Raw genomic sequence first — 22,237 nt, 5'->3', positions numbered from 1 at the left:
TTCTTCTTACCATTCTGCCTTTTCCATTTCCATTTGACTGTTTCTGATTGGGTAAGAGCATAATGACACATGGCTGAGCTTAAGGGAAAGGGACAAAAGGCTTGAGACTCTTGGCTTTCCCTGGTAGTACTAAAGAATTCCTCTATTCTTGATTTCATTTCCTTAAACAAATGGATTTTGGTGAGAGGGATTTATATTTGTACTAGAAATCTCTTTGAGAGAAGTAATTATCTGCAGTCCATATTTGACAAAGAAATGACAAAGGAAAGGGTAGATTATAAAGTAGCCCAATGAAGATTAGTGGTTGCTAGTGTGTGTGAACTCTCATATAGTATTAATAGAATGAGAATATCTTGGAGTGGGGAAGATGTGTTGGGAAGCTCAGATTCTTTTCCACCCCACCGCCCATCAGACCCCTTTGGGTAGCATCATGGGTCTCCTGGAAAATGGGTAGACAAGAGTCAAAAAATAAAACTTAGTAACTCATCAGCCTTAATTCATTACATTAGTCAGCTCATCGCCACCACCCAGATCTCTCCAGCCAACTTCTGAGAGCCAGCTTTCTTGGAGAGAGGGATTCCTAATCATTGAAGTATGTAGGTTACTTGTGCCCAGAGATCTTAGTGCACCTACCCCACCAAACTCTTTTGCCTTTTCCATATCCCTCCAACTAGCTGGCAACATTAGAGATAAGAAGACCTCTAGGTTTTCTGGTTAGGAAATTGGGTGCTGTCCTGCCCAACTTGACCTGATGACTCCCAACAGGAAATTGAACAGCGATTACAGCAGCAGGCAGCACTCTCCCCCACTACGGCTCCAGCTGTGTCCAGTGTCAGTAAACAGGAGACCATAATGAGACATCATACGCTTCGACAGGTGAGGATTTCTCTTGAGGTTTTGTCAGCCATTTATCTCAATTTGTCTTTTCTTCTGCAGAAAATCATACTGCTCTTCTGTACTCCCATATCCTTACCTCCCCCTTACACCTTCCATCATGGTAAAGTTATGATCGCTTGTCTCCTCATCATTGCAGGCTCCACAGCCCCAAAGCAGTCTCCAGCGTGGTATACCCACGTCTGCCCGTTCCATGCTTTCCAACTTTGCACAGGCACCCCAGCTGTCTGTGCCAGGTGGCCTCCTTGGTATGCCAGGTAAGAAGGGTTGATCTGAGAACTTTTCTCAGGGATTGACTAATTAGTATGCAATTCTTTAGCAGCCCCTTTAGGTGAATTGTTCTTTCTTTTGTTTTCTGCTCTTTCTTTAGGCCCTGCTCCCTTCACTCTTGTTATTTGGCAAAGGTTTGCTAAATCCATATTACATGCTAGGCACAGTACACTAGGGTTTTAGTGGTGAAAATGACACAGTCCTGTCTAGTGTACCCTCTTAGTGGGCATGTGGTTATTGATCTCTTTTGGCCAGAATAGCAGGGTTAACTGTCCTGATCCAGTTTGAATGACCCAGGGATGCTTCTTTACAGTCAGCAGCCCCAAAACCAAAGCAGATTCAGTAATTCCCTCTTTGTCTTGATTATTTTCCTCTCACCAGTTTTCTCTGACTCTTCTATACCATCAGGACTATGTTTATTATTCCTGGTAGGATTGAAGTTTTGGGAAGACCTCTCCTAAAGCTTGGGAGCAGGGTGGGTAGTTGCTACTGAAATAAAGCTTAACTGAGTCTGCAAAGATGTAGACAGCTTCTAATGTTTCCTCTGCATCTCCACCACTGCAGCCCCAGGGTAGTGCGGAAGAAGGTGTCATTTCCTCTTTTAATACCTGCGCTCCACTTTTGTCTCCTGGGTCTAGGTGTCAACATTGCATACTTGAACACTGGTATTGGAGGACACAAAGCCCCCAGTCTGGCAGACCGACAGCGGGAATACCTTTTAGACATGATCCCTCCTCGGTCTATATCGCAGTCCATCAGTGGACAGAAATAACGCCTGTTCCACTTGTACTGCCCCAACCTTGTATCCTTTACTCCTCTCCTCTCCCGTTGCCCCCAACTTCCGTCGCATGCAGTGCCTGTACTGGTGCCTACCATACACGGAAAACAAAACAGAAAAACAGAAGACAAACAGTAGAAATCAACAAGAAAACACACGCCCTGCCCCGCCACCTCCCCTGTATTTCACACTGCTGCGATCTCTTCTTCTGCCACTTTCTCTCTTCAGTTTTCTATAACAGTGAGGTGGATCTTTGCCTCTGATAGAGGTCAGAATGAGGTCCTGGGGAGAAATCCAAGCCCTCTGACGTGTGTTTCTAAAGTTTGTTTTTATGCTTTAATTATTATTATCATTTTTAATGATGTTGTGTGTCCTCCCTTTGTTCAGTGGACGGTTAAACCTTTTTATTTTCCCCCCAATATGTTTTTTTTCCTCTTTCTTTCGTCTTTTTTTTTTTTTTGGTAAACACAAATGACATTCAGTTAAGTGATAGGAGCATTGCAGTAGGGTCCCCAGCTGCCAGGTAGGACATGACTGGGAGTGTTAGGGGCAGAAGTTTTTAATGCACTTAACCCCAGGGTCAGGGGTAGGTGGTGGCATCAAACAAGGAGGAATAGCACACCCGCTGTGGGGTGTCTCTGAGCTGCACAGTTCTGGAGGCAGTGTTGAGTATTGAAGTTGGGCTCTAAGAATGAGGGGAAAGAGCCTGGAAGGAGAAGCTTTAAAACTTAACCACCCTAGAATTGACCCATAAAGAAGGGGGAGAAAGGGGCGTGACAATGAGCATAATGTTGAGCCAAGGAGGACTGAGACCAGGTCCTGGCCTTTTGGATGCTGGGGGAATGAGATTGGTCTCCTGACCCCAGTGGAGACACAGAAGTCTATTCCAGGCCAACTAGCCCCAAATTATTTCATCTTATTTTCTTTGTAAAATTCTCCCCCATCCCCATCTCTTTCTTTTCTTTTCTTTTCTTTTTTTAAATCCTAATCTGCCCTTGGTAACCACAGCCCCATCTGTAATATAGAGGAGTGGCTATTCCTAGCCTGACTTTGCTGGGTGTCCTGGACGTTGGATGGACATGAGTGAGTGAAATGTCAAAGGGAGGAAATAGAGGAAGAAAGAAAGAGGGGTTTCCCTCCCAACAGTTGCGACTCTCCCATTTGTCTCTTTACCCTCTGAGCGCCAGGAGATGAGGGTGAGGGCACCTAACAGATTGGAGCCCTGCCCTGACCCTGCTGCACTAACTGCAGAGCCAGCCGCTCAAAGCCAGACAATTCATGTCAAAACCAATCCTGGACTTGTGCTATACAAGTAGTTGTTGTCTTTTTTCTCCCCAGAATTCTATAAATTTTGCTTTTTTGTTTGTTTTTATTTTTTTCTTAAGTGCTACTAATGTAGAGAATGAATTGAATTGTGCAATGTTGCTGTTCTGGGGATTGGGGAGATTAGCATCCCATTTGCCCATACTGTGGGGGAAGGGGGAGAGGACCAGGCTGTTTTTGAGGTAAGGGAAGCCCCTTAAAGGTAGAGGTTTCTGCTCTCCTCATAGTGTATGCCCACCTGTCTCTCCAGCCGTAGAAGCTGCCAGAGTTCAAGGAAGGGATACTCTCAGCAAAGAGGTATGAAGAGAGGAGTTTAACATTTTACCCTTGAAAGCCACCTGGGGAAGTTCCCCCACTTTTATTTTTAAAATTAAATAATTTTTTAAAGTAAGAAGGCACTTTTAAAATTAACACACACACAAACTGCACATCCTCCCCATAAAGTTTGGGGAGGGGATGGGAGAAGGAGCTGGAATCAGGCTCAGTTCCCCCCACACTGGCCTCTACTCCCCATACTCCAGAGCCACTGTGGGTGATTATACTGGCCCTACGGGCCTTCCTGGCTTTTTTTCTTTCCTCCCTTCCCCCAAATTCATTGAGCACTTAATAAAGGAGCAGAGATGCAGCCTGTGTCTGGGCTCCCCCAGTGGTGAAATGATCTGGAAGCTAGACGCTAGTAACAGGTAGTGATGGGGTCGTTTCGAGTATTTTTCTGGGGAATGTGGAATCCCTGACTGTAAGTGGTGGGAGAGGGAGGGGGGTTAGTGGAACTGGGTCTGGGATTATTTTAAAATTATATATATATATATAAAGATATATTCTTACATCTCTCCTTTGCCCTCTGTGCTTTGAAAGCACTGGATAAATCGTTTGGTTTTGCTTTTCCCTCTTCCACGAAATTGGAAGCTTTTTAAAAAATACTTTCCCTGCAAGTCATCTTGCCTTGTGGCATGTCTGTCTAGCTTCTTCCCCCCCCCACCCCCGCACCCCCCATGATGAAGTGCCATTTCTGTTATGTCTCCCCTCCCCCAGCTCAGAGGTGCTCAGAGGTACGAGGTACCCAAGTTTGTCAATTGAGATTAAAAGTAAGGAACAGAGAATGTGCAATACCGTCTGGCTGGGGGGTGTCCCTGCCCTGAGCTGAGTCCCTTCCCTGGGAGCCAGGCCACCTTTGAATGGGGTTTGGAAGTAATATGTGTCGAGAATGGGGGATGATGGGGAAGGAAAGCCTGTAGTCGAGTGCCTGCCAAGGTGCTGAGGCGATAGGGGAGAGGATGGAGTCGTCCCTGTTTTTATCCCCTCAGGGTCAGTTACACAGAGGCTGCTTGTTGACTAGTATAGCTCCGTGACCCTTTGCTCAATCACTGAGGTTTGATTTCTTACCCTCTCTTCTCCCCATTTTCATACCCTTCCCAGGGATTAGTGACAGGGGTGAGGTTCCCCTAATCATGGTAAAGTATTAGCCTTCCACCTCCTCCCTTTCCTCCCTCTCCCCCGTCCTTCTCTGTTTTCCTCATTTCTCTACTTTTTCATCACTGATTGCCTTGTGTCCCTCCAAGTCTGTTGTTGCTGTCCATCCCCAGGCCTTGGGCCCCACAGACACTAAACCTCATGCCCTAAAGATAGGAGGAAAGACCCTCTGTTCAGAGTTATTTTACCCCTGGAGCATTGAAGCTCAGGGTGATACTAGAGTGAGGATCCCACCAGTTTTGCCTGGCTTCCTCCATCCCCAGAGGCTTTAAAAGTAGTAGTAGTTTATGGACAGTGGCTTACTCTCTAGAAGCCTGATATGGGTGGATAAGCAGTAAGGCTTGGGTAAAACTGAGGGACAGAGGTCCTTATTTGTCTTTTTTTTTTTTTTTTTTTTTTTGTCATTTGACCACAGCATCTGGACTTCTTTCATCCCTGGAATAAGTACTTTTTCCACATTTTTTGGATGTATGTATGGTAGACAATTTTTCTTTTTTTAAGACACAGAGATAAATGTTTTCCTGCTTTGGTTACCTTTCCTTTCCCCTTTAAAAGGAATTAGCTATAGAACTGCTTTGTAAAGATGCTTCTTGATATTTTACTTTTGTTCCTTTTCCCCAACCACTCCCTTTTCTCCCCACTTCTCCAGAAGGCATAACCTTCTCTCCACACCCCACACCCCAGTCCTAGGCTCCCTTCCCCTCCAACAAGACCTTCATTAGCTTATGATATTTGCTGCCGAGATGTTATAACAAGGACTCATTCGTGTATATAAGCTATTTCTTGATCCATTTAAAAGGAATTGTACATTGTGTAGAAAAAAAAAAAAAACTGAAAAAGAGAAAAAAAAGCCCTAGCCATGGATATTGTGAAACTGTGTTATGTCATTTTGTAATGTGCCCGTTTGTGTATGATCCGTGCAAAAGGGTTTCTGGGGAAGGGGAGGGGGTAGGGAGGCAGGGCTGTGGAGGGTGGGTAGGGGAGTGGGCCGGGCCCAGCACACTGAGACTGGCAGCTGCTCCAACCCCATCCCTCCTTAGAGATGCCACCTCCCCCACCACCCACCCCTAATTTGTGCCTTGCCTCCCCACCCTGGAGTAGTCCCTCCGGGTCACCAGCACTGCCTTGGCAGAGCCCACTCCCTACCCTAACCTGCCCCCCCTCCCTACCCCCCAGCATTAGGTTGATACTGTGGGGAAGTGCTGGGGGTTGGGAGGTAGCCGAGGAATGGGGCAGTTCCCGGGGGCATTGAAACCAAGTATTATTATGAATTGTAATTGTATTTGCACTGTTTTTTTTCCTCTGATTGCATCAGCATATATACAATATACCTATATAACAAAATTCAGTGTCAAGCTTTCTTATGCAAGGGATTTCCTCCAACCCCAAAAAAGAACCTAGTTTCATGGGCCTTTGAGGGTGGATTGTCATGGGATGATAGAAATGATTTTAACAAACAAGTCATCCTAAGCAAGTCTCCCCTAGGGAGAGCCATATCCATCATTGTAAATTGGGGTGAGGCTGGGTTACTGCAAAAGCTAAGGCTCTTAGTCCGGACTGTGGAGAGTAAAGAGAACCACAACACAAAGGGAGGTGGGTGGTGGCACAGTCTGGAGACCTGGGGTTTAGTCCCAAGCTTTCCTACTAACTTGCTATGTGACCTTTGGTAGAGTTAATTTTCTGGGTCTCAGTTTTCTTATTTGTGAACTGATGGCAGACAGGGGGAGATCATCTGGCCGCCAAGTTTAAAATGCTTCCTTCCCCACCTACAAAACTTGAGGTGAGGAAAGTGTTGGGCTGAAAACCCATGGAGGAAACCAAAGTTACTAGTGTTGAAGTGGGTAAATGTGTGACAGTGCCCTTGGAGAGCTGTCAGGCCCCTGCTGTTCCTTTTGGTTTAGGAAAGGCAGCAGAGTGATGTTTAGGACATCAGTTAAACCTGTGACATCTTTGCCCTCATGTCTCTAGTCATCCAAGGGCAGGGACCAGGCCCCAAGCCCCACCTCACAAGCAGCTGCCCTCAAGGGTGGTTGACCATTGAATACCCCAGGTTGGTGGTCACTCACACCCTTAGTGAGCTACAGGATGCAGAACTTTACTCACTTCTTGGTAGGAGAGCTCAGATATAGTCTACATCTTGTCTCCTTCCCTCAGATCTCATCTGAACCCCCTAAAGGCAGCTGTCTCAACAGCTGTCTCCTTCAGGGGCCCAATTTCCCCACAGCCTGGGCTGAGTACTCCCACACTCTAGGTCTTGGCTGGTAAAGCCTGGAGAGGGTATAGGATGGTGGGTGAAGCCCTGGTGAAGGTGGAAGGATAGATTGGTGGTGGGGTGGGGAGCAGGGAGGTGGGATGGGGAATGGCCTTCTCTGAATGGGGTGGGTGGGAGGGGAACAAGACCCTTTTGCACAACTCTTTAAGTTTCCTTTTTTTAAAAAAAAAAAACAAAAAACAAAAAACAAACTCATTCTAATTTTCTGCATTGTGTTTGGGAATTAAAATGAAAAAACTAAGACCAATAGAAACTGGTTTTCAAAAAGGCAAATACACTCCCATCTGTTTCAGATGCTGCTGAGCATTTCAGCAGTGACAGATTCAAATAATAAGCTAATTTTTGGAGAAAGGATTAAAAGAAAAAAAACTTTGTAATATTTATCACTTGCAAGCTATGTTTAATAAAGAAAGGAATGGTTTCTAAACTTTCCTGTGGCTTGTGCTTTAGTCATGGGGGGCGTGGGGGGGGCAGTTTGGTGGGAGAATTTTAGGGGCGATCTGGAGATTAGCTATGACTTATACTCCCTCCAGTCAATGGGGTACCTTTAGTTTGTGCCTTTTCTTCAATTGTGTTGATTATTTAAAGCCCCTGCTTACCTCTGTATTCTTCTTCCCCTCACCTTTATGTAGATCCAGTGTTCTGGAAGCCACTGATCCCACTTTAGTTACCTGATGACTTAAGGTCTAAAGGTATCCGTAAGGAGGCTGCATTTAACCCAGAGGCTGGACCTCCATCCTGTCGTAAGGAGAGGTGTACCCTAGCTGTCCTCGGCCCTTCTTATCACACTGCTCTAGGGTCCAGTAAAACAATCCTTTGTAGCATGCTGGTTTCTCCAGGTGGGGACCTTAAAACAGCTCACACTGTTCTTTCCTTAGCAAACTGCAGAATATGTAGTTCCTCAGCCTCAGTGCAACATCCCCTGAAAGATCTGGAACTGCTCTGTCTTACCATGTCATCACCCCCGCTTCCCCAGGTTTTCCTTTCAATCCAGAACGTTAACCAGATCCTAATTTATTTTTTCCATTTTGGTTTATTTCCAACAAAGCTCTTAGACCAGGCCCACCCAGAGGAGAGGATGTTACTTCCTCAGGGACCTGAAGTTTGGGGCTGTTCTTAACCTCTTGGTCCCCTGCCACATTTATTAGTTAAAGCTGCTTATGCCCCTTGTGCAGTTGGGGAGGGGCAGGGCCCAGCCTTGCTGGAGGTCTTGTCACTGGTATGAGCATCATCCTACAAGAGCACAGAGGAGACAGTGTTTGGGGTCCCCCTAAGACCTGGGTTTTCCTTCCTCCAAGACCCTACCCCCTTTTTGACACAATACTGGACAGCCTTGGAGGGCGGCAGATTGAGGGAGAGCCTGGGGTTTGGTTTTAGGTTTGTGGTAGAGCTGGACGAGGAGGGACAAGGGGGCCAGGAGGGTCAGAGGGAGGAGTGGGAAAGAGGTGCTCTTTGGACACCTAGAATTGGGAATAGATGTGTGGGGTGCCCCACAGCGTCTGTGCTCATTCTACAAGGGATTCAAGGCCAACAGAACCTCAACGCAAACTAGTATCTCCTTTCAAAAATAGAAAGATGAGGAGGCATGCCTCCCGAAAAGGGGTCAATGCTTTGGATCTGGAAAGGGGGAGATGGGCATTTGGTTGCTCAGAGAAGCAGCGTGTGTGAGCTTAGATGTTCAGAACTCTTCTGTTGTTGGGACAAGGGGGCAAGGAACTTGGCAGCCCCTTTGCCCACCTGCCTATTTAGACCAGCAGGAATGCAGGTTGCCTGTCCCTGGTCAGACTCCAGCTTAGGCATGAGGAGACAAACAGATTTCAGACTGGGGGTTTGGGTTGGAAGATGGAGTTGCTGACAGAGCCCCTTGCCCTGAGTCCCCTCTTGGGGGGGAGCTTTAAAGCTATATATCTTTGGGTAGTTCATTTTTGGATCAAGAGGATATATTCGATGGTGTTATGAGGGAGGACTAATGGGTTGGAGAGAACTCCCACCTGAGCATGGTTTAGTTTGAGTTATTTGGTGTGTTGGGGAAGACACAGATTTCCCCATTTCTTGAGGAGAAGGGAGAAACAGAAATCACAACCTCTTCTCTCACCCTATGGTCAGACCTGACCCTCCCCGGAGAGGGGCTTAGGGACCTTTGGTTCTTTCTTGACTCCGGGGTGGCAGGGAAAGGTGACATAGATTCTTTGGTGGGGCCGGAGTTAGTGGCATCTGGGAGGGAGCCAACTTGGAGGGCCCTAGGGTAAGGGCGGCTGCTCCACGGTCACCTGAGAGGGAAGGTGGTGATCAGGCTTCGGCCCCAGAGCCTCAAAGCACACTACTTTCTCCTTCCCAGTCCCCCTCACCTGAATGCCCCTCACCTGGGTGATGAGTTCAGTCTTCTCCCCCGGCTTCCCTCCACTCGGAGCCTGGCCTCTGCAGCCCCCAGCTCTGTCCGAGGCAGTCTGAGGCACTGCCCAGCACTCCTGGGACCCGTGTCTGCAGAAGAGGCTGCCCGGATAGGGAGGATCAGCGCCCTGACCTGTCTGGGGCTTCTCTCTGGCTTAGCATCCATCAGCCCCAGCCTTTCATCCTTTTCCATACTCCACAGCGGGAGACGCTGGGCCCCTTCCTTGTGCACAGGATGGCAGGGATCTGGCTCTGGCCCACTTCTGCCACCTGTTCTCTGCCTCGGGAGCCCCAGTGGCTCTCTGCCCTGCTTCCTGCAGCCCACCAGGCCTCCTCCCACTCCTGATACCACACAGCTGTGAGAAGAACTGGCCCTCTCTCTCTGCCTCAGTGTCCTCATTTGTAAGACAGATTAGTCATGGATTAAAAAAGCCCTTTCTTGCTCTTTGGGCCTGTGCCACCATAGTGCAGACTGTCTTCCTAGCAGTTTTCCACATATAGCCATCCTGGCCCTTACCTGTGTCTCCAGCCCAGCAGGAGACAAAGGAGGCAAACGATGAGGGCAGCCAGGCCCACGTGGATGCCCACCACAACCCCAGGCAGCGAGCTGTTCTCACCCCGGCTGCAGGAGCACCCAGCCTTGGACTCTGTGGACACAGTGCCATCTGTCAGAGGACCAGGATGGAGGCAAAGCTCAGGCCCCTCCTCCTCCCTGAAGACTGGCAGCCGTAGGTCCTATGGGAAGAGCCTGCTCTGACCCCGGGCCTGCTACCCTCACCAGGGGCGGCTAGGGGCACATCACGCAAAGAGACAACACGGGCACTGCTGTTACCATCCCCGTTGCCACTGAATGCCTGGAGCTTGATCTAATAGCGGGCGGCTGGCTCTGCAAGAAGCAGGAGATTGTGAAGGGAACAGGCCTGGCTGGGCCAGGAAGCTCAGTGCCTGGGGCAAGACCACACTGAGGAGGGGGCACAAGAAGGTTCAGGGCCTCACCCAGATCTGTGTAGAGGAAGGAACTGACAGTGCTAGCCAGGAGCAGGGGCCCCTCAAAATGGGCAGCGGGCAGCTTGCGGTGAAAGACTTTGAAGCCCTGGATGGGCCCCAGCTGGGATGGCAGCTCCCAGGAGGCCTGAACAGAGGTGGCGTTGAGCACTTTGGTGGAGAAGCCAAGGGCAGCAGGGGCTGCAGAGAAATGAGATGAGCTGGTTGGCAGCCCTGTCCACCTGAGGCCAGGGGCTCTACAAGGCTGGAGAGGGTGTCACTCACTGCTGCCCATGGTGGAAGCGTGGATGGAGGCAGGGTCCTGGCTGGCACCCTCTGCTGAGTAGGCCCGCAAGTGGATAGAATAGACCATGTCAGGCTCCAGACTGGAGAAGACATGCTCAAAGGTGCCTTTGCCCACGGCCTCTTGGAGCTCCGGGCCAGCTGGCTCTGAGAAGCAGAGCAGCTTGGCAACCAGCATCCCTCTCCCTCACTACAAACATCCCCCACCCCCACAAAGTGGGCACAAAGCCTCAGCTAGGTCTCCAAGGAGAGCAGGGAAGGGGGCTGCAGAAGTCAGAGCCAGGATGAGAAAGGGGCTGACGAGCAGAAGGAAGTACCAGAGGACCACAGGTCCAGAGGCCCGGCCAGTGTCCAGACAGGCCTGGGGGTCACTAAGAGTGAGATAAACTTGCCCAGGGACACCCCCAGTCAGGGGAGAAGTGGGCTGGGGTCAGCGACTCCCATCCACCCACCCACACCCACCTCCAACGGGCTGGAGGTGCAGCACATAGCCAGTGATGTCCCCATTGGAGGGCGGTGGTTCCCGGGACACTAGAATGGCAGAGGTGGAGAGAGCCGTTGCCTGCAGACACCTGGGGGCAGGGGGTGGCTCTGGGTCCCCTGTCACAGCCAGGCGGGCACTGGCCTGGTTGGAGCCCGCGCTGTCCTCTGCCACGCATTGGTAGATGGCCTCGTCCTCCGCTGAGATCCCCACCAGCATCAGTGTGCTAAGGGAAAAACAGACGTAGCCACTGGGGGTTCCTTCCCGCCAAGTCCCCTGCCCTGGTTGGGTGGTGAGACCCACAGACCTGCCCAGAAGCAGAAGGACACACCACCTGTGTGTGGGCATTGCTTGTATGGAGCAGGCAGGGCAGAGCCTCCCGTGGGTGGAGGTGGATGCAGGGGGTTTGTGTGGGTGGTAGAGAGTGTTGTGAGGAGGTGGGGCTGGACGCCTGGGGCAGGTGAGGATACATCGGGCAGTCAGGCAGGGTGGAGGGGGCGGGACAGGGGTATCTCAGCTACCTGTTGTTGTGGGTTAGCCGAATGTTATCCCCAGGACTCAGCCCCTTCCCATTCCTCAACCAGGCCAGCCAGGGCTCAGGGACGCCCTGGGCCACGCAGGTGAAGACGGCGCTGCTGCCTGGAGGCCTGGACAAGGATTGTGGCCACTGGACAAACTCGGGCGGAGCTGGGCAGGCAATGGCAGGTGGAGGGCGCCATGAGGCCCGGCCTCTCACCTTCCTCCTGCCCCTGCCCCTCTCCCCATTCAGGTTCCCATGGGGGGATGGGGCGCCCCAGGACCCTCCCTGGCCGGCCCTCGGGGCTCACCCTGCACGAGCAGGACTCCCTGTGCTGGGCGTCGGACCCGGGTTCCCAGCCGATTGGCCGCACAGACGTAGATGCCCGAGTGCTGGACCGACACGTTGGAGATCATGAGGTTCCCGGTGCCCAGGACTTGGATGCCCTCTACGCCGATGGAGCGGCCATCTACAGGGAGACGAGGGGTCAGAGCTGCGGAAGTGCCAAGTGCTGGGGGCTCCAGGAGGCGGGGTGGGACGGGGCGGCTTCACACCCAGGTGGCTCCAGGAGACCAGTGGCCGTGGGTGGCCTGTGGCGATGCATTCCAGCACTGCCGCTTGGTGCACTGTGAGCGTCAGGTTCTGAGGCCCAGACAGAATCTCGGGCTCCTGCAGCAGCCGTGGGGATCCCACTGTGAGGTGGAAATAGCAAGTCGAAGGATCAGGCAGCAGCACTCTCCCCCTGCGCCCAGGACACACTTCTGCTCCCGGAGGACCCTTCTAGTCCTCAAGTGACCAGACCCCAGCGCGGCTGCTATTTTACTCCTGGTTTACAGATAAAGAAAATTACGTGCCCAGGGTCCTATGGCAGTAAGTACAGGTATACCTCGTTTTATTGTGCTTCACAGATAGTGCGTTTTTTTGGTTTGTTTTACAAATTGAAGGTTTGTGGCAATCCTGCGTTATCAGATGATGGTTAGCAATTTCAGCAATCAACTATTTTTTAAATGAGGTATGTACATTGTTTATTTAGACAGTGCTATTTAATAGGATACAGTATAGTATAAACATGATTATTATATGAACTGGGAAACCAAAAAATTCATGTGACTCATTTTATTGTGATATTCGCTGTGGTCTGGCATGGAACCTGCAATACTTCCGAGGTCTGCCTGTATCAGGGCTAAGCAGCTCTGGTGTACTAAGCAGGCCCCAAGTTAAACTGGAGGGGCGGAAAGACGAGAGGGTGTAAGCATGCCCCGCTACAGGGTGCCCCTGGAGGGCCTGCAGCAGTGTCAGAACACGAACTGGCCAGGTAGAGGGGTACCCTGGGGGGATACCCAGGGGCCTAGTCCCCTTCCCTAAGTCACCCACAAAACTGGCAGGAGACCCTTCCCTCAGAAAGAAAGCCAGGCCCCCCTGAGAAGTCAGCAGGTCTCAACTGCTCAGAAGGGATGCAAATGTTTTTTGAAATACACTGCTCTTTGGGTCTTCATTTTATGCCACCCTCTCCCATTTTATTAGGTTATTCAACCAATCATCACTGGGGGGCTGCCGTATGCCAGGCGCTGTTCCCACACTGGGAACAAATAGCTGTGAACAACAGGGGAAACAGGCCTTTGTTTTCCTTTATCCAGTCACCCCCATTCTTGTTTTACCACTTTGTATTTTATGAGACTTTGCAACATATCTTTAACCTTTTCATAAATGTCCCTTATTAAGAACTCCTCTGGGGACTTCCCTGGTGGCGCTGTGGTTAAGACTCTGCGCTCCCAATGCCGGGGGCCCGGGTTCCATCCCTGGTCAGGGAACTAGATCCCACATGCATGCCGCAACCAAGAGTTCGCATGCCACAACTAAAGGAGCCCACGAGCCGCACATGAGCCCGCCTGCTGCAACTAAGACCTGGCGCAACCAAATAAATAAATAAATAAATAAGTAAATATTAAAAAAAAAGAACTCCTCGGGAATTCCCTGGTGGTCCAATGGTTGGGACTCTGTGCTTCCACTGCAGGGGGCCTGGATTTGGTCCCTGGTTGGGGAACTAGGATCCCACAAGCCACACGGAAAAAAACAAAAAACATAAAACTTCTCACACAAAATTTTGTCTCTAAAATGAAAGTTTCTCAAGTACTGGTGTAAAGTCTTCTTCCACATCTTCAAATCTGCCTCAAGGCCTAGAATAGTATTTCACCCATTCTCCGTTCATTCATCCATTCATCCCACCATCATATACTGAGGGTCTACTTTGTACCAGGCACTCCTCAGTTTGCCTTCCACGAGCTCTAGTTCAGGCTGTGGACTGTCTTGGAATGGAATGTCCTGGCCTTGGCCAAGGAGGCCATGTTCCACCTGGTCAGACCGTTCAGTGAGGTAGAGCTGGCCCATGTAATGACACTTCACACATCCCTGGCTGAACCTCTCCGCGTGCCAGGCATTATACTGTGAGCCCCAAATGCATTGTCCCCTTTAATCCTCACTACAAGCCTGTGAGGGCAGTGCTTTTTATTTCTCCAAGTTTACAGATGAGAAAAGCAAGTGTCAGAGAGGTTAAGTAGCTTGTTCAACATCAGAGGGACCGGCAGAGGCGGAACACAAACCTGGATCTTGGAAGCACTGGACAGCTGACAGCATACCCCTCTTGCCGCTGTGAGCGCCTCGAAAGCCAGGGAAATTCTGTGTCCCTGGTGCCTGCCCAGGGTAAGGCCTGCCCCAGGGAAGTGTTTTAGGAGTGAATGGCTGGGGCTTCGGTACCCAGCTCCTGTCCCTGGGGAAGAGTCTACACTGACCCCAGCTCCTTTCCTGATATTTAGGCAACCCATGAACCCTCAGTTACTGGTTGATCCTCTGCGCCCAAAAGGCACCTGCTTCTTCTCAGCTGCCTGAAGCTCTCTTGGACATTCATTTCCCCGCCTCTACATGCAGCAGGATGGAGGAACCGTGCCTGCCCGTAGCCCGGCATTTGGCCAGGAGTACTGATCATCATGGAAGCCTGGCATCCCGCCCTGCCCTCCTGCCCCGGATGCTTGATGGGAACAGGAAGTGGGAAGCCAGAAGAACTTCACCCAGGCTTCCCTCTGCTCTCAGGGAGGAGCCCCTGATCCCCACCCTTTGCTTTCAGTTTCTAAGTCAGCTCCAGAGCAGAGACACAACAGATCCCCCTCTTCCCCTTTCAGTCTTCAGTTTAAAAACTAAGCACCCTTTGGTGAAATTTTGCCTTGATGCTTGCCCAAGGTTCACTGGTTATCTATACTATGGGGCCCCCTAGTGGATGATTCACGCACACCTTCCGTTCACATCCCCGGTGGCATCTCGGCTTCAGGCTGTGGCGTCAGTGTTACCTCAGTTTCCTGTTAGGTGCCAACTCTTCAGGGGCTCTGCTGTGACCCTCACTTTGGGCACAAAACTCTCCCACCCCCACATGGCCTGCATTTGGGGTCGTTCTGGGTGTTTCATCTCAGGTACAAAGCTATTTTCGTCCTCACCCCAAAGAGGAAACATGCAAATGTGCACACACACACACGCATATGTACATCTAAGCACACCACTCACAAACACAAGCGCACGCAGCCATTCACTCCCAGCCGAGACACAGGAGCCCACACTCGACCCATAAAGGGCTCCCACTGCTCTCTGGATCAAGTCCAAACTCCTTTTCATGATGGGCCTCACCTACCTGTCCTACATCCATTTTTTGTTACCCTGAACTCTGCCCATTCTGTGGTCCAGCAACATGGAACTGTCTGCATGAACTGTGCTATTCTCACCCTTGTGCTTTTTCACAAAGCAATGCCAGGAATGCCACCCTCTCCACCTTCCTGACCTTGGACTGCCTCTCTCCGCTCACCCTTCAACAGCCAGCTTGGTATAACTTTCTCTTGAGGCCCTGAGCAGCCCTTGCCCACAGCCCAAGGCTGGGTTAGAGGCCCCTGCCCTGGGTTCCCACAGCACCTCCCTCTCTACTCAGTTGGCAGCTCTGGGAAGCCAGTGATGGACCGAGCCCGTTCCGCCTGCTTACTGCTATATTCCCACACCCGGCAGAGTCCTCATACACAGCCGGCGCTCAAGAGTATTTGTGCCACATACAACCAAATCAGCCACACCCACTCCCAGTGGTGCCAGCTCCCACACCCTCCTCTCTGCCCAGTGCCCACTCTGATTCCCCTGGTCCTTGCTTACCCTTCAGGGTCAGCCAGGCATCCTGGCTGTGGTGGGTATTGGCCACATCGTGTGCCACGCAGCGGTAGGTGCCCACGTCAGCCCGGCTCACGCCGGTGATGTGGAGGATGCCACGAGGCAGCAGCGTCACCCTGAGGATGCAGGAGTCGGGGGTCCGTGGCTGTGCAGTGGCCCATAGCCTGCCACTCCGCCACTTCTCGCTGCTGCTCACCGGTGGTTGGCAGTACTCAAGGTCATGCCGTTGTGCTCCCAGGAAACGGAAGGCTCCGGCACTCCCCGGATCAGGCACTGGAAGCGGGCGACTCCACCCGGCTCAACCTCGACGGACTCTGGATGCTGACGGAAGCGCGACAGACCTAGGGCACGGGGACCACCTGAGCATAGGGAGCTGGCCCCCGGCTCTGCAGCCAGCAGCTCTGTCCCAGAGCCCCAGCTCCCCTTCTGTGCCCACGGCTGCCACTCCCTGCTGACCGTCTCTCTTGCACCCCTGCAGTCTCACGTCTGTGATTTCTTTGGGCCATAAGCACTTTGCCTTCCTCTGTAACATTTAAAATTCTGTTTTACATTTGCACTGGTATCAAGACAAATATAATCCAGCACTATAAAATAACAACGCATTATTATATATTATTATATTCATTTTTTCTTCTGGTGCCCCAGGCACTGTGCATATACTTCGTCTAAACGGCCAAGTCGGTACTGCCCAGGCCCACCCTGGGCAATTCTGTGCCCCGCGGGTGCCGTCTGTGGGTACCCCTGCGCATTCTTGCCCCCCCTGCCCGCACAGGAGCAGCCCAGTCACTTACTTGCCAGCTGCACCCGGGCCCACCGGCTCACCAGGCGCCCAAAGCGGTTCTGGGCCAGGCAGTGGTACTCGTGGGCGCGGGAGGGCGGGGTGGCCAGATGCAGGGAGCGTCGGGCATCAGGATGGCACTGCTGTCGTTGGCCAGGGCCAGCCCATCCCGCTGCCAGGAAATGGACACGGGTGGCTCACCCTCCACCCGGCATGGCAGCACCAGTGGGCGCTCCCGCAGGAAGGCCAGCTCAGAGCCTGCAGCGCGACCTGCGGGGACAGCCAGCGAGGCCAGGACGCGGCGGCCTCCTGGCGCCCACCACCTCCCCTCAGTTTTGAGCCCCTCTCGGCCTGGGCGAGGGGTGAGGAGGCAGGACTTTAGTTTGGGGGCACCTTGGGGCAGCAAGGGAGGAGGGGGAGGAGGGCCTTGCAGTCTGAGGAGCAGGGCCGCCATGATCCATGGCCTCTTTCAGCTGGGCCCTGGCAACGGGGAGGGGGCGGCACGGGCACAACGGCGAGGTCAGGGGCCCAGGCTTGGGCATTGTGCTCCCCGGGGGACAATGAGGTCGTCCCCTCTCTCCCCCGCCGGCCCATCTGCGTGTCTGCCCACAGGGTCAGCTTCCCAGGACTCCTGGCTCTCCCCTCCCACTGCCGCGACTCCCGCCGCTGAATGAGGGAAGGAGCACGCTCACATACTCACTCACAGACACACACACTTGGACTGCAAAGCCCCACCTCACAGGCCACCCCATAACCCAGACACAGTCTCCATCCCAGACACTCTCGCAGAGGATACAAACACAGGTCACACAGAGATGTCCCTACAGACTCAAAGTCGCAAATACGCAACAGACACCAACGTCCCGGGCCCGGAAATGCACGAGCAGAGCTGCGGACCCACGTGCATAGACCCCGACTACACGCACACGCGTGGATATGGTAACTCAGCCTACGAGGCTGAGCAGGGACCTGCCCAGCGGAGGGCGGAGGCGGACGGCAGCCTTGGAGGGGCCAGAACCCACAGGCCCAGGGCTCAGGCAGCCTCGGGACCCTCGGGACTCCTGCGGGGAGACCTCTTGATCCCTGCCTCTCCAAGACCCTCTGCCCGACAGCCCCTCCTAACTGCACAGCCCCCGCTTTCCTTCCTGGCGAAGCCCCAGGAAGGTAGCCAAAGTCTGCTCCCCCAGGCTCTCCCTCTACACAGCTCTTGCCCCCAGGTACATACCTGTCCTCCCTGCTTGCCTGCAAGTTTCCAGTGCCTCTGCTCTTATCAGCTCGGCGCCCCACGCCTCCCTCCCCCATTTTGCCCCCCAACTCTCACACCCCTGTGTCTTCCGCCTTATCCTTCTGTTCACCTGTCCCACCTGGCCTTCGCCCACTGCCCCCCACTGCCCTCAGGCTCCTTCCCCCGCACGTCCGGCAGGCCCCGACCCCGAACCCCAGTCTTGGAGCAGCAACAGCCCTGGCCCCGTGTCTCCACAGGCCTGGCCCCCTCAGCCCCGGCTGCCCCCCAGGCAGCTCTGGCCTTCCGCCTTCAGCCTGGGGGCCCCGGGCTGCGGGCATCCCCCACACACACTCAGGGGGCACAGTGTTGGGGCTCTGGCCCTGCTGCGGCGAGCCTCGGGTCTGCGGGGGCCGGGCTGGAGGCTGCTGTCCCTGCTCCGTCTCCCCCGGAGCCGGGTCCCTCTCTGCCTTCAGCCTGAGCCCCTCCCCTCCCCCATCCCCACTGCTCCTCCTCTCAGGGCCAGGACCCAGACACTGAGACAACTGGGGCGGGGACAGGGGAGGGCTGGCGGCCGGTGAGAGGAGGGCAAAGCTGGGGGGTCGAGCCCGCCCCTTTCCCAGCCTCCAGAATCTTCTCCCAGCCTTAGACCCACCCCTTACTCCCTCTCAAACACTGATGAATGAGTGAGGTTCTGGGGGTGGGGAGAGGCATCTGCTCCCCTAAGACCGACTCTGGGGATCCAGGGCCAGAACGGGGAGGCCTGGGGTCTGATTTGGGGGTCCCAGGGAGGGGCGCAGAGCCCCACTCTCCTAGAGGAGTCGCCGTCCCAGGCGCTGAGCCGGGCCCAGCGTGACGGAGCTCATCCCATTAGTTTGGTCACGGCCCCAGCAGCCCCCTCACCATTCACAGTGTCACTTTCCAAAGCTGTTCTCTCTATTCTTGTTGGGACAATGGAGTGGGGCCTTCCGGGCCGGGGAGGCGGCCAGAAGGCAGGAGGTGGGGATCCAGCCTCCACTGCCCAATCCTAAAGAGAAGAAAGAAACCCGGGCCCCTCCCCTCGCCGGGCTGACCATCTAAACATGAGAAAAGTGGGGGGCTGCCCTTTCACCAGAGGAGCCTGGGACTCAGGAAGGTGCTGACGTTCAGACCTAACTATTTCTGTAGGACCTCCCTCCTCTAAACTGCAGCCTCCCCCCTAAAAGCAAAGTTTCTGGAAAGATGAGGTGGGGGGGGGGTTGTCTGTGAGAAAGGATGAGGAGAAAAAGCAAGGTAGGGAATCTAGTTGGGGCAGAACACAAGGACCCAAGCATCCAGGCCTCTGTCCCCAGAAGCTCCAGCCAGTCTGGCCCCTGACCCAGTCTCCCCGAGTCCCCTTCCCCTCTCTCTTTCTCCTTGGCTTTGCCCGTTCAGGCTGTGCCCCTCATCTCTTCAGAACAAACCCCCATCCTCAGCCTTCTCCCCGACAGGTTCAGCCTCCTCTCTGGCTCCCCACCTCTTGCACAGGCATTCAGAATCAACTCATCCAACACTGCCTCTCCCAGCTCAGGCCCCTCCTCCTAGACCGGCAGTCCTGGGGGGTGACTGAGCCTGGGCTACCCCTAAGTGAGATTGCCTTGTGGGAAGAGAGCCTGCAGCCTCCCCACTGGGCCTTCCTCACCCAGCCCTGCATCTGTCCTGGAGCCTCCAATGCAGGTTCTCACCCCTTCCCCGGGGTGGCCTCCTCAATCAGTGCAGCCTGGAGAGGGAAAGGATCACAGGCCCTGAGGTCAGGAAGATGTGGTTCAAATCACTTACAAGCTGTGTCCTTTGTAGGCAACCTCACCTCTCTGAGCCAGCTTCATTGATAAAATGGGGGTGGATGTGATAGAAACAACCTCCCCCTCATGACTGGGAGGATTAAGTGAGGCAAGGGCTTAGGATAGAGTGTGGCTCAGGTGAGCATTTGCAGTGCTTGGTCTTGCCCCCCTATCTGGTTTTCCTCCTGTCAAAACCCCTCTCCAGCACCTACTAAGAAGATGTCTCCTTATCTGCTGCACTTACGCTGTCACCTCCTAATTCACACTCCAGAGTGGCCCACAGGACAAAGTACGACCAATACAGAAGACCTGGGTTCAAGTCCAAGCTCTGTCATTAACCAGTCATCTTGCCTTGGACTGGTATCCCTCACCTCTGAGATATGCCCCCCTGTAAGATGGGAGGAAGGGCAAGACCTGCCTTTCAGGGTTGTGATGATCGGGTGAAATGCTTTGTATTGATACTTTAAGGGCCAAGTGCCACTCCTTCTCCTCCTCCTTTTTAAGAGCAGTTTGAGGGGGCTTCCCTGGTGGCGCAGCGGTTGAGAATCTGCCTGCCGATGTGGGGGACACAGGTTCAAGCCCTGGTCTGGGAAGATCCCACGTGCCGCGGAGCAACTGGGCCCGTGAGCCACAACTGCTGAGCCTGCGCGTCTGGAGCCTGTGCTCAGCATCGAGAGAGGCCGCGACAGTGAGAGGCCCACGCACCGCGAAGAGGAGTGGCCCCCGCTCGCCGCAGCTAGAGGAAGCCCTCGCACAGAAGCGAAGACCCAACACAGCTAAAAAAAAAAATAAATAAATTTATTAAAAAAAAAAAAAAAAAAGAAAGAGGCAGTGGGGTGGCCTTAGCGGGGAGATTGCCTTAAAAAAAAAAAAAAAAAAAAGAACAGTTTGAGGGATAATTTACATACCTTAAAGTTCACCCATTTAATCTGTACAATTCAATGGCTTTAGGGTATTTACCGAGTTGCACAACCATCACCACAATCTATATTTTAGAACATTTTCATCACCTCCAAAAGAAACACTGTATCCATTAACATTCACTACCCATCTGCCCCCTCCTTCACCCCTGCGCCTGCCAGGCAACCAGTCTACTTTCTGCTATTTTCTGTCTTTGCCTATTCTGGACACCTTTTATAAGTGCACTCATACTACATATGGTCTTTTGTGTCTGGCTTCTTTCACTTAGCATGATGTTTTCAAGGTTCATCCACGTAGTGAACACATATCAGTACTTCATTCCTTTTTATGGCTGAACACTATTCCATTGTATGGCTATGTAACACATTTTGTTTATCCATTCACCAGATGATGGACATTTGAGTCGTTTCCACTTTTTGGCTATTATGAATAATGCTGCTGTGAACATTCATGTACAGTTTGTGTGGAGACGTGTTTTCGGTTCTCTCAGGTACATACCTAGGAATGGAATTTCTGGGTCATATGGTAACTCTGCACTTTGAGGAACTGTCAAGCTGTTTTCCAAAGTGGCTGCAGCCAGGTACATTCTAAGCACTCCTCAAGACAGGAGTTAACTTTATTGGTCCCAGGACCCTTTGAGAATTTGGTGAAAGCTTCCCCAACCCCCAGCCAAGGAGACTTACATTTGCATACACCCCCTGAGCCCCAGGTTGAGAGGTGCTATCCCAGGAATATGGCTCCAAATAGCCTTTTTCTTTTTGGCCACACTGTGTGGCATGCGGGATCTTAGTTCCCCAACCAGGGATCGAACCGGCACCCCCTGCAGTGGGAGCCCAGAGTCTTAACCACTGGACCACCAGGGAAGTCTCCCGAATAGCCTTGATGCTCAGGAAATGCTGGCAGGATTGAATTGCTGAGAGCTGCCCTCTTTTCCTCCCTCCCTATTAAAAATTGGCCTAACCCTGAACAGCCGCAGGCTCTTCTGGAACAACTTCCCTGGAAGGTGCGCCTAGCAGATGAAATCCTTCTGAGGGCCCCTCTAGCACACCTGGGACGGTGTCTCTTTTCTCTCTCTCTCCACAACCCTCCTCTCACCCAGGATCTGTATCTCTTTTCATACCCTTTTTTCTTCCTCCATCTTTCTCTATCTCCATCTGTCTCCCCGTCTGTGGCAGGCAGAATAATGGCCCTTAAGAGATCCATGTCCTCATCCCTGAACCTATGAATATGTTTGGTTACATGGCAAAGGGGAGTTAAGGTTGAAGATGAAATTAAGGTGACTAGTCACCTGACTTTAAAAGAAGGAGATTATCCTGGATGAGCCAGGTGGGTGCATGTAATCACAAGGGTCCTTAGAAGTGGAAGAGGCTGGCAGAAGTCAGAGGGAGAAAGGTCAGAGTGATGTGATGGGAGAGGGAGCCAAGCTTCTGTCGCCCATTTTGGAGAGGAAGAGAACAGAGAGGCAAAGAATGTGGGTGACCGCTAGAAACTGGAAAAGGCAGGAAAGGACACTCCCCTGGAGCCTCCAGGTAGGAATGCAGCCCTGGGAACACCTTGCTCTTAGTCTGGTGGGACCCAAGCCTGAAGTCCAACTACAGAGCCCTAAGATAGTAACTTTGTGTTGTTTGAAGCCATTACTT

The 22,237-nt window shown here is 52.6% G+C and overlaps 2 protein-coding genes across 2 annotated transcripts in view; one reads left to right on the top strand and one right to left on the bottom strand.

Annotated features, from left to right (window-relative positions):
• GATAD2B (GATA zinc finger domain containing 2B) overlaps nt 1–5,681 on the top strand; it is an 83,200-nt gene extending 77,519 nt beyond the window's left edge. The window contains exons 9-11 of the mRNA XM_068540850.1: nt 766–876; nt 1,034–1,151; nt 1,803–5,681. Of these exons, the coding sequence (XP_068396951.1) occupies nt 766–876; nt 1,034–1,151; nt 1,803–1,936 (363 nt within the window). The 3' untranslated portion in view covers nt 1,937–5,681. The remainder of the gene's footprint in view (nt 1–765; nt 877–1,033; nt 1,152–1,802) is intronic.
• A 2,363-nt stretch (nt 5,682–8,044) lies between these two features.
• On the bottom strand, nt 8,045–17,109 carry LOC137760659 (immunoglobulin superfamily DCC subclass member 3-like). Its single transcript, XM_068537586.1, has 14 exons — nt 17,049–17,109; nt 16,737–16,925; nt 16,074–16,218; nt 15,863–15,993; nt 14,438–14,444; nt 13,931–13,946; nt 12,238–12,352; nt 11,994–12,152; nt 11,688–11,853; nt 11,148–11,392; nt 10,395–10,583; nt 9,916–10,045; nt 9,371–9,500; nt 8,045–9,277 (listed from the first exon to the last, which is right to left on the bottom strand). Exons 1-14 carry the CDS (start codon nt 17,107–17,109, stop codon nt 9,248–9,250), a joined length of 1,713 nt encoding a protein of 570 aa, XP_068393687.1. The 3' UTR covers nt 8,045–9,247.
• Nucleotides 17,110–22,237: the final 5,128 nt, after the last annotated feature.

Source organism: Eschrichtius robustus, chromosome 3 (assembly GCF_028021215.1).
Source record: "Eschrichtius robustus isolate mEscRob2 chromosome 3, mEscRob2.pri, whole genome shotgun sequence".
NCBI lineage: Eukaryota > Metazoa > Chordata > Mammalia > Artiodactyla > Eschrichtiidae > Eschrichtius > Eschrichtius robustus.
Note: the sequence above shows the minus strand (reverse complement) of the source record. Positions and strands in the feature narration are given on the sequence as shown.

Excerpts from the sequence above, each read along its gene's own strand:
- LOC137760659 (XM_068537586.1), bottom strand. The coding sequence starts at position 17,109 with ATGGCGGCCCTGCTCCTCAGACTGCAAGGCCCTCCTCCCCCTCCTCCC. Across the intron at positions 16,926-17,048 it reads TCCTCCCTTGCTGCCCCAAG|GTCGCGCTGCAGGCTCTGAG; the intron begins GTGCCCCCAAAC and ends CTGTCCCCGCAG. Across the intron at positions 9,501-9,915 it reads CTGCTGGGCTGGAGACACAG|CCTCTTCTGCAGACACGGGT; the intron begins GTAAGGGCCAGG and ends CTATCCGGGCAG.